The sequence below is a fragment of the Schistocerca serialis genome, chromosome 2 (genome assembly GCF_023864345.2).
Source record: "Schistocerca serialis cubense isolate TAMUIC-IGC-003099 chromosome 2, iqSchSeri2.2, whole genome shotgun sequence".
Taxonomy (NCBI): Eukaryota; Metazoa; Arthropoda; class Insecta; order Orthoptera; family Acrididae; genus Schistocerca; species Schistocerca serialis.
Genome location: NC_064639.1, coordinates 495,635,870 through 495,648,036, shown reverse-complemented (window position 1 = coordinate 495,648,036; position 12,167 = coordinate 495,635,870). Strand labels below are relative to the sequence as shown.

At 41.1% G+C, this 12,167-nt stretch overlaps 1 protein-coding gene across 1 annotated transcript in view; it reads left to right on the top strand.

Moving 5' to 3' along the window:
* Positions 1 to 7,218, top strand: part of LOC126456136 (glutamate receptor ionotropic, kainate 2-like) — a 293,829-nt gene extending 286,611 nt beyond the window's left edge. The window contains exon 17 of the mRNA XM_050091890.1: positions 6,776 to 7,218. Within this exon, the coding sequence (XP_049947847.1) occupies positions 6,776 to 6,904 (129 nt within the window). The 3' untranslated portion in view covers positions 6,905 to 7,218. The remainder of the gene's footprint in view (positions 1 to 6,775) is intronic.
* Positions 7,219 to 12,167: the final 4,949 nt, after the last annotated feature.

Here is a 12,167-nt window from a genome sequence, read left to right as displayed (position 1 = left end):
ATTATGAGTAATATAAGAATTCAATAGGAATCACACTTTCTACTTATTTCTACATTACTAGTTTCATTAGACCTTAAATACATCAACTACAACTCATAGAGTCCATATTTCTACTATAAGTATTAGAGAGCTGCAAGTAACATTGGTTAGAAGGCCTCAACTTGTTATTAAAATTAATGCAAATGCCTTTGTGTATTAAATTTTTATGCTAGTTACTTTCCATTTCTGTTGTGTGATATTAATTATCATTATCTAAAAGATAGAAAGTGGTGTAGAAAGACCGTTTGAAAACTGAAGGTAGCTTCCTGGATATTTTTTCTTTCTTTTATTTTTTTAACTGATTTCATCCTACAGTTACTTTAACTGCATTTATTAAACTGGACTAGGATGACTTAAACATTATTGTTTACACACTACCAGTGGTTGAACTTTTTGGTTTACAAACAAGCACTTGGTTATAAATGATAAGATATCTGCGATAGGTCAGCGAATGTATTCATCCAAAATTTTTGGTAACATTTTTGAGGAACAGCGAGATTGTTGGAGTCCTTGTAGCGTTTCATACAATTTAAACTCCAGGTTTCCTTGGAGGTATTGTCTTACATGCATGAAAAACTTCTGTAGTCTGTCAGTGATCTAAAACTTCTTAATGGGAAATGGAGGAGTAGACCGGCGACTCATATATACCGAGATAGCTAGAAATTAAACCTACATGGGAGAATGTTTGGGCAAAACTCAATGTAAAGAGCGGACATTAACTTATAACTGCATATCTCTATCGACTACTGGACACACCTCCACGTGTAACAAAAAACTGTAGAGAAAACTTCAGCTCGCTAGTAATTATGTACTCCAACCAAAGTGCCATCGGAGGAGGAGACTTGAACCACCAAATGATCTGTTGAGTCAATTTCAGTTTTGTAGGTCGTGGGCATGAAAAAAGAGCCTGCGAATCTACATTAAATACCTAAAACAGACAGTTAGAAAGGCCACTCGTGATGGTGATGTATTGTGTTTAATGGAAAGAGGCAGACCTGACCTCTCTGAGTATATCCAGGTTGAAACTGGTGTCAGTTATCACGTGGAAATTTTGGGATCGCCAAAGTGCAATGAACAAGTAAAGCTAGTAGAAGGATTTATATGTTCAGCAAACTGACAGAAGTGTCACATCGCAAGGAGGAAATTGAGAAATTTAACTCTGGGAAGTACCATGTGTAACAAGTGTGGCCCAAGTTAGGAAGAATAATTTGTCAAGTACTGTAACTCTCTGACCATCCTGTTCCACACCTACATTCCGTTTCTTGCTCCAAGCTTATCTGTACTGAATTCATGTCACCACTTTTCTTCATGAAACGGACAGTGTCTTTGGTAGCACAAGTCATGGAATAAACCACTGGAACCTCATTTACCAAACAATCGTCATCGAAAATCTGTTTCAGGACTGTGTTCAAAACTAGTGTAATGTATGCATAACGCTGGAAAGATCGCAATTCCTTGCATATCTTTGCGCCTTGGTTAGTGACGAATGAAATATTATTAAAATTCTGATGATTTACTCCTTAAAGTTAAACAACGTTTTCTTCAATTAGTTCTTAATAAATTCCCCAGTTTTTTCCTGTCAAAAAAGTAAGTTGTCACCAATACTACATTTCACATTGCTAAATCTTGATAAGCAAAGTGCACGGTACCTGATAGGTAACACATTTTCCGATATGTATCGGTCCGTATACTTGTTGTATGTCCACATGCTTTCCGTCTATGGCCTTTATAATGCTGGGCACCATACGCGCCAGTATTAGATCGGCTTGTCTTTCAGCGTTTCGCGCTCCTGTCGCAGGATGAGGCTAAATATTAGAGACGTCTACATGTCGCAATTCTGAACCGATGTCTGCAAGCTTGCAAGCTACCTCGTGTGGGAGGGAGAAAGAGGTGTGAATGTTATATGAAATGCAAGGAGTGCTGTTCAACATATAAGTGGATTATTCAGTAAAACTGCATTAAACGGCACATGCAATAATGATTGAAATTTTATCAAATTCATTTAACAATCACTCACAAATTTTTCAAATAATGATAAACAAAAATAAAAAAAATTTGGGTCGCCAGATTCTGTAGAAAGTATCAAATAAAAAAAACAACAAATAGAATTGAATTGGCACCAAGAGGTCACAACAAGTGAATTATATAAGGTCCTTGCCCTGATATTTGCCTTTTAACATGAGCATTGTATGACTTCATTCTAATTTAACATATAAATAAATTACGTGAGACGGGTTGACCTGGTGTATTAAATGAGGAAGGAATAAAAAAAAAAAAAAAAAACAGCTATCTTAGCGGGCAAACGGTGAATACTGTGCCTTCCGTCTTTATGAGCATCTAACACATTGCAAGGAAATTGAAGAAAGCGTAAGAAGAATGCGCAGCTAGGAAAGCGGGCGTTTTCTGTATTACCGTGTTCATAGCGTGGTCGGCGTGGCGGTGGAGTCGGCTGATTGCGCGCGGCTGCATCTAGACTCTGCCGGCGACGTAGTTGATAGCGTCCAACATGCCCTACGCTGAAAATAGTGACCGAAATCTGCTACTGGAAGTTATCATTACTGGACGAAGGTAAGCGTCCATCTGCAAGTGCAAACCTACGTGAAACTGCATTAAACAAAGCTCAAACCCGTTCTAACAGTACTACCGTCATCGGACATGTAGTAAATCAAAATGTGATCCTGAGTTAAGCCCTTGATAACGCGCACAGTGAGTGAAGCTCGCTTACTTGGATCTAACAGACTTTGCTCCCTACGCTGTTTGCGACGAATGCAAAGTGCATCGTCTCATGACAAGCGATAAGGGAATCAAAAAAAATGGTTCAAATGGCTCTGAGCACTATGGGACTCAACTGCTGAGGTCATTAGTCCCCTAGAACTTAGAACTAGTTAAACCTATCTAACCTAAGGACATCACAAACATTCGAACCTGCGACCGTAGCGGTCTTGCGGTTCCAGACTGCAGCGCCTTTAACCGCACGGCCACTTCGGCCGGCAATAAGAGAATCCTTGCGACTTATCGGAAGCAGTCAAGAGTGAACTCCTGCCTCATCAAATGCAATATTCGGAATTCCAATACTAGAGCGCTCCTTGCACCTGGAGAGAGAGAGCCGCTCCCCTCCAACGTCTTGTCTCCGCCCTTCCGCAAATTACGTAGCTCTTAATATTTTTCAAAGCCAATGTTAGATTCTTGCCAATAAAGAAGTCCCTTTCAAAATTTCCCCCCACGTTGCCGTCGCATTCCGCGAGGAAAAGAGAGCCACACTCTGTGTGAGACAGAGTATACAAATAAACCAAGACTTCTCCCTTTGAGTATTGCCGCTACGTTCCCAGGTGTTTTGCTCGCGGGAAACGGTCAAAATTCCCCGGACCACTTGAGATTCTTGGACACCCAAGTTGTGCTGTTGCTATTCAACTCGCCGCTCTGTCCGCGTTACCTAGAATCGTGACAAAGCTGTTTTTTGCTCTAAATTTGTAGTTTCCGCTGCCTCGGGCACACATGCGAATGTCCACGGCTTCCCTTGGAAGCGTGTTGATGTATGCAGCGTCTTCGCCTGTCGCTAATCCTCTGGTGGCCTGCCCTCTGTGAAGCGTGCCGACATAGGCGCGCGACTGCCACTCGCCCGTGGGCACTACCTGTGTCCACCTGGTCGCCGGGCTTCCCAGCTAGGAACGCATCAGAAGAATTCCTTTCATGCACAAAGCGTACCAAGTTTGCAAAGAGAAGAATCATAGCCCTTTACCGACGCAATAATTCACCTCCATCACACTTCATATATTGCAATAAATTAATGACTGATTTCTTTAACTATAAACATGAAAAGCTTTGACGCTTTTCAGGCTCCTGGCAAAAAGCGTGAAATCCAACACCTAGTATTGATATAATAGTCGAAGATCTCTGGTGTGGTGTCACCGCCAGACACCACACTTGCTAGGTGGTAGCTTTAAATCGGCCGCGGTCCATTAGTACATGTCGGACCCGCGTGTCGCCACTGTGTGATCGCAGACCGAGCGCCACCACAAGGCCGGTCTCGAGATACGGAATAGCACTCGCCCAGTTGTACGGACGACTTTGCTAGCGACTACACTGACGAAGCATCGCTCATTAGCCGAGCAGATAGTTAGAATAGCCTTCAGCTAAGTCCATGGCTACGACCTAGCAAGGCGCCATTAGCCTTACATAGCAATTGATAATTATCGTCTAAAGCATGTCTCAACAAGAACGATGTATACAACAAGGATGGATTAAAGTTAAGTATTCCAAAAGCAACGTACTTTTCTTTATAGCAATTCATTGAGCGTCCTGTTTCAGACTTCAAGATATTCTGCGTGAGCTTATAGCGTGCATATCGGCCCCCTCAAAATAACACTGTGTCGGCACATCATCTGGCATGCATTTCTACGCGCGTTTGATTGTCTTAGCTTGCTCGTGTCCTGCAGACATGTGTCTTCATATGTGTGGTGGCGGATCTGTGAGACAGGAGAGCAGAGCACTTGCCACAGCACACCTAAGCCGACATCTTTGTCAGTCACTAAGGAAAATCTCTCTCAAACATTGTTATGACCATCTTCCTTCACACTCAGGACATATTCCTTCGAATCAAGTTTCGCTTTCACATTCTCCTTCTTCTCACGTTCAAGCGCCAAGATACAACAGCGGGTGACTAAACGGCGCTCTGGTAACTAGGAGACGGTGAGGCAATTCGAGCATATGGTGCTCGAACGAACTTCGAGGAAGTCGAGTCCAGTTGCTAGCCACGTCAAAAGCGATTGTATTGACACCTGCCGGAGTTACGCGGAACTACTTTCACCGAGCAGTTCTAGCGAGCATAAACCTCAGATGCAGACCTGTAAAAGTCAGATATCCTGCTACTCTGGGCTATCAAATTTTGCCTCACAGTCCGCATTCTCCTGACATGGCACCCAGATACTTCTCTCTCTGAAAACCATTGTGTGGCAGGCATTTCCCCAAATACGCGAGGTGGTTTCCGAGGTGGAACATTTCCCAAAGAATCAAAACGCACACTTCTACAACCAAGGTGTCCATCAAGTCATCCATTGTTCGGAAAAAGTTTTGCTTTGAACGCGGAATGGGTAACAACATCATCAAGTTTCGTGATCGTAACTTCATTTTTTCGAGGTGATAACTAGAACTTTATGACTAACTCTTGTAGAGGTTCATAGTATAGGGTGCGTCAAAAAAATGTATACACACTTTGAAGCGTCATAGAAAATTTATTTCTCGTTCTACAGTGTTAAATTTCTGGAAATGGAAAGCTTAAAGTCCAATTGGGAAAATAAATATACATTGCAAATGTGATTAATGTTCAAACTGGTGGCCTTCAGCATCAATACATTTCTGAGTACGAGTCACCACTGATTCCGTACATCGTACCAAAGTGTCCAATGAGATTTCTGCGCACACCGCCTGAATCTCATTCCAAAGTGTGTCCAGGTTACGTGGTTTACGTTTGTACACCTCATCTTTTACTGTGTCCCATAAGAAGAAATCCAGCGGCGTGAGGTCTGGACTGCGTGCAGAAAACTCGATTGGTCCCCTGCGTCCTATCCACTGGTCTGGCACATTGTGATCCAGGTATGCTCGTACGTCCCTATGATAGTGTGGCGGGACGCCATCTTGTTGGAAATAAAACTCATCATTACCGTATAATACACGAATGGCAGGGAATATGGTGTCAGAAAGCTTTGTTAGGTATGTTTCTCCAGTAACAGTACCTTCAAAGGCCCAATGAGTCCCCTTGCAGGCAAACCACACCACACATTTACACCAGGCAAATTCACAGCCTTTTCAACTGTAATGTGAGGATTATCTTCAGCCCAGTACACACAATTGTGCCTATTGACAGTTCTATTGAGTTTGAATTGGGCTTCATCCGACCAAATTATGCTACCCATAAAACCCTGTTCACGTCTCACCATCTACTGAACCCATTCACAAAATTCTAACCTTCGATCTGGATCGTCGTCACTTAGCTGTTGCACCAGCCTTGGAATGTACACACGAAACTTACCTTTCTTCAGAATGCGTAGTACACTACTAGCACTTACATTACTCTCACGTGCCGCTTACCATTAAGATTTTTGAGGCGAACGGTGAAACAGTTCCAAGACCGCAGTTATGGAATCATCAATTGTAGCTGTACATCACACACTGTTTCATGAATTTCGAATTTGTGTCGTAGAAGTGTAATTGTTAACCTTGAAAGTGGTTCTGTACCATAGTCACTTCCCCACTGTCTTCGAACCGCAGCTACATTCTCAAATTTTCAGTACCACTTAATTATCTGCTTCCGCGCTTCAAAGCTCAAACGCACGTCCGCCATGTTGCAGTTACTTCCTTGCCACTGCTGCCACCTGTTGAAGAAACATAACATTACTTTCTCTCAGATATTTAACCTTGTAGAACGGGAAATAAATTGTCTATGACAGTTCAAAGTGTGTATACATTTTTTGACGCTCCCTGTATAACGCCAGTTTTCAGGGCACTGCTCTAGGTTTACAGATCTTTCACCAAGTTAATTACATTGCAACTTCTGCTACAACAGCGCAGGGACAACAATTTTTTTTAAGACGTTGTTCAAGTGTTCACTTCATAACGATGCCCAGGTATGAGCGCACCAGCTATTGAAACCTTCGAGATCCTCCGAACCAGCGAGATCCACCTGTCTACAAGTCAGCGACAGCCTTTTATTCAAAAAAGCACTGACCGCATGTTTCAGATCTCGCACTGGGACGCGTTCGTGTCTGAGCTGAAACTGGTGTCGCGCCTCTGCAGCGACGTCAAGCCTGTCCGCAAGAGCCACCTGCCGCAGCTGGAAGCACCGCAGCCACCGGACGTATGCGGGTAGACGCACGAGGAGCGCGGTGGTGTGCGACCAGATGAACACATTGTTAGTGCAAGTGCTCACAATCAGTCAAGTCTGTGGTTACTGGCATTAGATCCGAAGCGCTTTAAAACCGATTCTCGTTGTAAGCACATAATAGGTTTCTGCAGTCTCCAGGCTTACACACCTACATCCACATTTATACCCCGGAAGCCAATTTAATGTGTGTGGAGGTGCGTATTTCTCGTATAATCAACTGTTACCCTTTCCCTCTTCCATTCGCGGATGGCGTGTGCGCAGAATGACTGTAGGTGAACCTCCGTATTAGCTCTAATTTTTCGGATTTTTCCACTGTGGTCGTTTCTCGGGAGATTTGTCGTCGGGTAATATCAAGCACATGAAGGGCTTATTTCAGTAGTGGTACAACTTCATTTTTGTTCATTCTGAGATACAGAGTCCTAAAGTTAAAAGAGCGCTGAAAAATCTGCAGTTGAGATACCAGAAATATTCAAGAACCGGGTGATCAAAAAGTCAGTATAAATTTCAAAACTAAATAAATCACGGAATAATATAGATAGAGAGGTACAAATTGACACACATGCTTGGAATGACATGGGGTTGTATTAGAACCAAAAAAATACAAAAGTTCAAAAAATGTCCGACAGATGGCGCTTCATCTGATCAGAATAGCAATAATCAGGATAACAAAGTAAGACAAAGCAAAGATGATGTTCTTTACGGGAAATGTTCAATATGTCCACCATCATTCCTCAACAACAGCTGTAGTCGAGGAATAATGTTGTGAACAGCACTGTAAAGCGTGTCCGGAGTTATGGTGAGGCATTGGCGTCGGATGTTGTCTTTCAGCATCCCTAGAGATGTCGGTCTATCACGATACACTTGCGACGTCAGGTAACCCCAAAGCCAATAATCACACGGACTGAGGTCTGGGGACCAGGGAGGCCAAGCATGACGAAAGTGGCTGTTGAGCACACGATCATCACCAAACGACGCGCGCAAGAGATCTGTCGGACATTTCGTGAACTTTTTTTTTGGTTCTAATAAAACCCCATGTCATTCCAAGCATGTGTGTCAGGTTTTACCTCTCTATCTACATTATTCCGTGGTTTATTAAGTTTTCAAATTTATACTGACTTTTTGATCACCCGGTATATATACTTGAATATTTCTGGTATCTCAACTGCAAATTTTTCAGCGCTCTTTTAACTTTACTTGAATATTTCTGATATCTCAACTGCAGATTTTTCAGTGCTCTTTTAACTTTAGGACTCTGTACCTCAGAATGAACTAAAATGGACTTGTACCACTATTGAAATAAACCCTTCACATAGCAATATACGACCGATAGCTTGCTCAATATAATTCCGAATTTCAATAGTTAATCTCTCAGTGACGCTCATCGCCTCTCTTGTACCATGTGCCATTGGAGTTTGTCATTCATCTTTGTGACACGAGCCTACAACCATCCCGTGACGAAACGCGACGCTCTTGGTTGAGTCTTGTCTATGTCTTCCATTAATCCAACCTGGTATGTTTTACATTTCCATCAAACTCTTTCTGTGAATCTCACTCTGTCATCTGCTTCTCCTGCTATTTGTTTTATGAGATTATTCCGCTTTAGGTCACCCCAGATGGTCACTCCTAGGTATTTAACAGTAGTTTTTGTTTCCAGTGACTTGACGCCAATAATATAACCGTAAAGTATTGGATTTATTCGCCTGTTCCTGCGCAATATGTTCCATTTATTTTCGTTCAAGGCTACTTACCAGCCCCTGCATCAATCATAAATGCTTTGCAGTTCGCTAAAGGCTTCTGGCGTTCCTACCGTCATACACAACCCCATCTGCAAACAGTCTCCGCTAGATCATTTACCTATTTTGCAAACAATAACAATCCTGTTACACTTCAAGCTGTACTCCTGAAATAACCTTTACATCTATCGGTTTTGTTCAGTTATGAACGACGTGTTGCGTTCTATCTGCGGGGAAGTCCTGAATTCAGTCTCACATGTGGCCCGACACTTTCTTTCACTTTCCTTGTAATTTGTATCAACTATTGTCCAGCAAATGTTACACATTTTTGTGTTAACATTTACTGTAATTGTTTTAGTAACCCAATTAATGGCTCTCAATATAGCTCTAAACGGTGACTTTTCGATATTTACGGAAAACGGAAAACCAAATAACGTATAGATAATGCTACATGGAGTCTAAATGATAGACTACTTTTCACGCTGAATCTAACATTCTAACGCTCATAAACACCAAGTTAGAAGAACATAAAACTAACTAATTAATACGTAAAATGAGCACGTTATAAATATTTGTGGGATCTGCTTTGTCTAAATGAACGATGCTACTTGTAATATTCAGAAAATGTTGATGTAGTGAACAAGGCAAACAGGGTTATGACTTTGGAAGTAGTGTACTTTTTCCTGGCTTCGCAAGCAGGGCTACTTGGCGAACACAGTCGGGTGAATTTCGTGTACACTGTCTAGCAAACAGGGTGTCAAAAAGTATTCCGTATACTGACGACTGGCAGTATGATTGAAACAAGAAAAATTGTCCAGTGATCATGGACTCTGAAATGCGTACTTGAAGAGCTATGAGCACCTGTTTGTCTTCGCTCCTGTCAAAAATATCTCTTCTATAGCAAGCTCGTTGCTGCTACGAACGACCTACAGAACGCAGTAAACAAACGAGGACAAATTTCTCTCTTATTGACCATGGATACAGCATGTAGTAAAAATCTGTTAGTGTTGTTACTTTAAACCGTATTTACGCTACTGGCTAAGTGCAGCGCATAAATTAGTTGTAATGGAACCACTCTGTGTTTTGACAAATCTGTGAAACGCTTTTACATTGTAGTTTTATATGTGCACATATCAGCATAATGGAAGTCTATTATTCCACACGGAAATTGGCGGACGTAATCTTCTCTTACCGTCCGGAAAGCCCGCCTGCTTAACTGGGTTGTAACATGCTTGCCTCCTAAGCAGCGGGCCCGGGTTTGATTCCTGGCCGGGTTGGAGATTCTCTCCGCTCGTGGACTGCGTGTTCTGTTGTCCTTATCATTTCAACCCCATCACAGGCACGCAAGTCGCCCATTGTGGCGTCGACTGAAACACTCGTGAGACTTGCACTTGCGCTTGCCAGCAATGCCACATGATCATTTCATTTTATCGTACGGAAAATGGAAACAACCGTCGAATCATGCTTGCCTTTTTCCGTGTGGAATAATAGTCTTCCATTGCTCTGGCAGGCCCAAAGATAAAACTACAATGCAAAAGAATTTTAAAGACTTATCCAAATACTAATGTAGAACTAATGTATGTGCTGCACTTACTCAGAACTGAGAATACGGTTTACAGTAACAACACTAACAAAGTTTTACTACATGCTGTATCCATGAACAATAACTGAAAAATTTCTATAGGTCCTTTGTGTTAGTACAAATGACTTCTTTTTCATAGTAGTGAAAATGAAGAAGTGTTCACTGCCCGTGACTATGCATTTTTAGCTCATAATTATTGAACGTTTTTTCTTGTTTTGATTCATACTAACACCCCTCGAAACATGGAATACTTCTTTAACACACTGTTTGTCAGCCAGATGTTGTCAACATGGACATGGAGGACTCCAGTACGGTTGATTGTCCAACAGCCACATGGGTCTGCCTGTTTCAGTCACAGGCGCTTTCCGAAAATGGTTCCCATAAATAGAAACTTTATGTATTCATTATTGACTAAACAATTGGACAAACAAATTAAATGGTAGAAGAATTTTCGTCTGTAGGTAGTGTGTACTTTCTGCAGGTAACGTTTCCATATGAAGGACTACAGTTGATTTTACAAAAACTGTTAGGAAACCTAATACGTAATTAAATTCTCCTTTCATTGCATAGGATTTTGGTGAAGCAGTACAGAAAACATCAACTTGCGAACGTTGTCTTCAGACAAAGCTTACGAAAAGACTGTTGACGAAGTCATTGAGATGTATATTTTATTATTGTTCTCATGAGAATCACGTTGTCCACTGAATACTTATTTCCTGCAGCCTTAATCGTCATTGAAGTCACCCCCAGTAAGAAATTTTGTAAGTCCGGGATGAAAGCCTATAGTAATATTTCAGACTGACGGTACTTTGGAGGAAATGGGTATATCTTTGGTGATCTCGCAATTTGATTAGAGGTACCATAAAAGTCTGGCCACAATGCGAAAAGTAATTTTGTATTGTTCCTGAATGGGATGGTCTCCTCTGGAACTCTGAATGAATTATGCTGCTTGACAAAGGAAACCTAATTTATTTCTATCATTCTTATTTTTTAAAACTGTGTTACTCGTTGTGCGTGTTTTAGAAAACTGAAGTCAATGAGGCAGACACATTAGCCACATCTTCATGTCATTAATTATATGAAACAACGAAGTAAATTTTTGTTATTTTAATTTAGTTCATTCCTTATACTTCTCACTCCTCCTATGTAATTTTTTCCTTGTGTGATTAATACAATGTCCATTAGGGATGTAACAGTAGTGTTCTAATGGCAACTTAACGTGATATTTTATTAAATAATTCAGGCTCATGAGGAACCAGATAGAGAAAATATTCTCATTCTGAAATAATTTCACAAGTATTAAAATCCACCAGCAGCACAAAACTGACTTGAGGGTAGCTTAATTTAGAATTAATGCAGTGTATAGAAAGTGCAGTGTAGGGAAACCACTATTTTTTCTTCATTCTTGGTCCTTAAACCCATATTTATTTTTCTCGCATTAAATACTTGCATTATTACTGTTAGGATGAATGAACACAACTGTCAATCCGCTGGTGAACACTTATCGTAGCATTTCATTTAGTTGACAGAAATATGCTGCATCGTTGACGAATATAATTATTGAGGTTAGCAGGAGACATATTTTCGACATACTTTTGAAAGTATACAATTTTTGACGTGGTACACTGCACATGAAACTGCAGTCGCTTATTAATATCAAACTTTCCTTCAGAAAATTTTCAGTTGGCTTGACAAGTTACATTAATAATATAGTTTTATTGTACTTTGGGTTAACGTTCCTGCATAGTACGTGGGCTGTTACGTCTTGCGTCTATCAAGCCCACCCCATTCCAAAACACGAAATCGATCAGTTTCTCGATAGGAAATTTACATTGTTTTACAGAAACTGCACAGTGTCAAACTGTAAGTGCGTTCTTCATAAGTTATCCCATTTTGTTTTGAGAATGCTTAGTTAAACTTCAAAATAAATGAA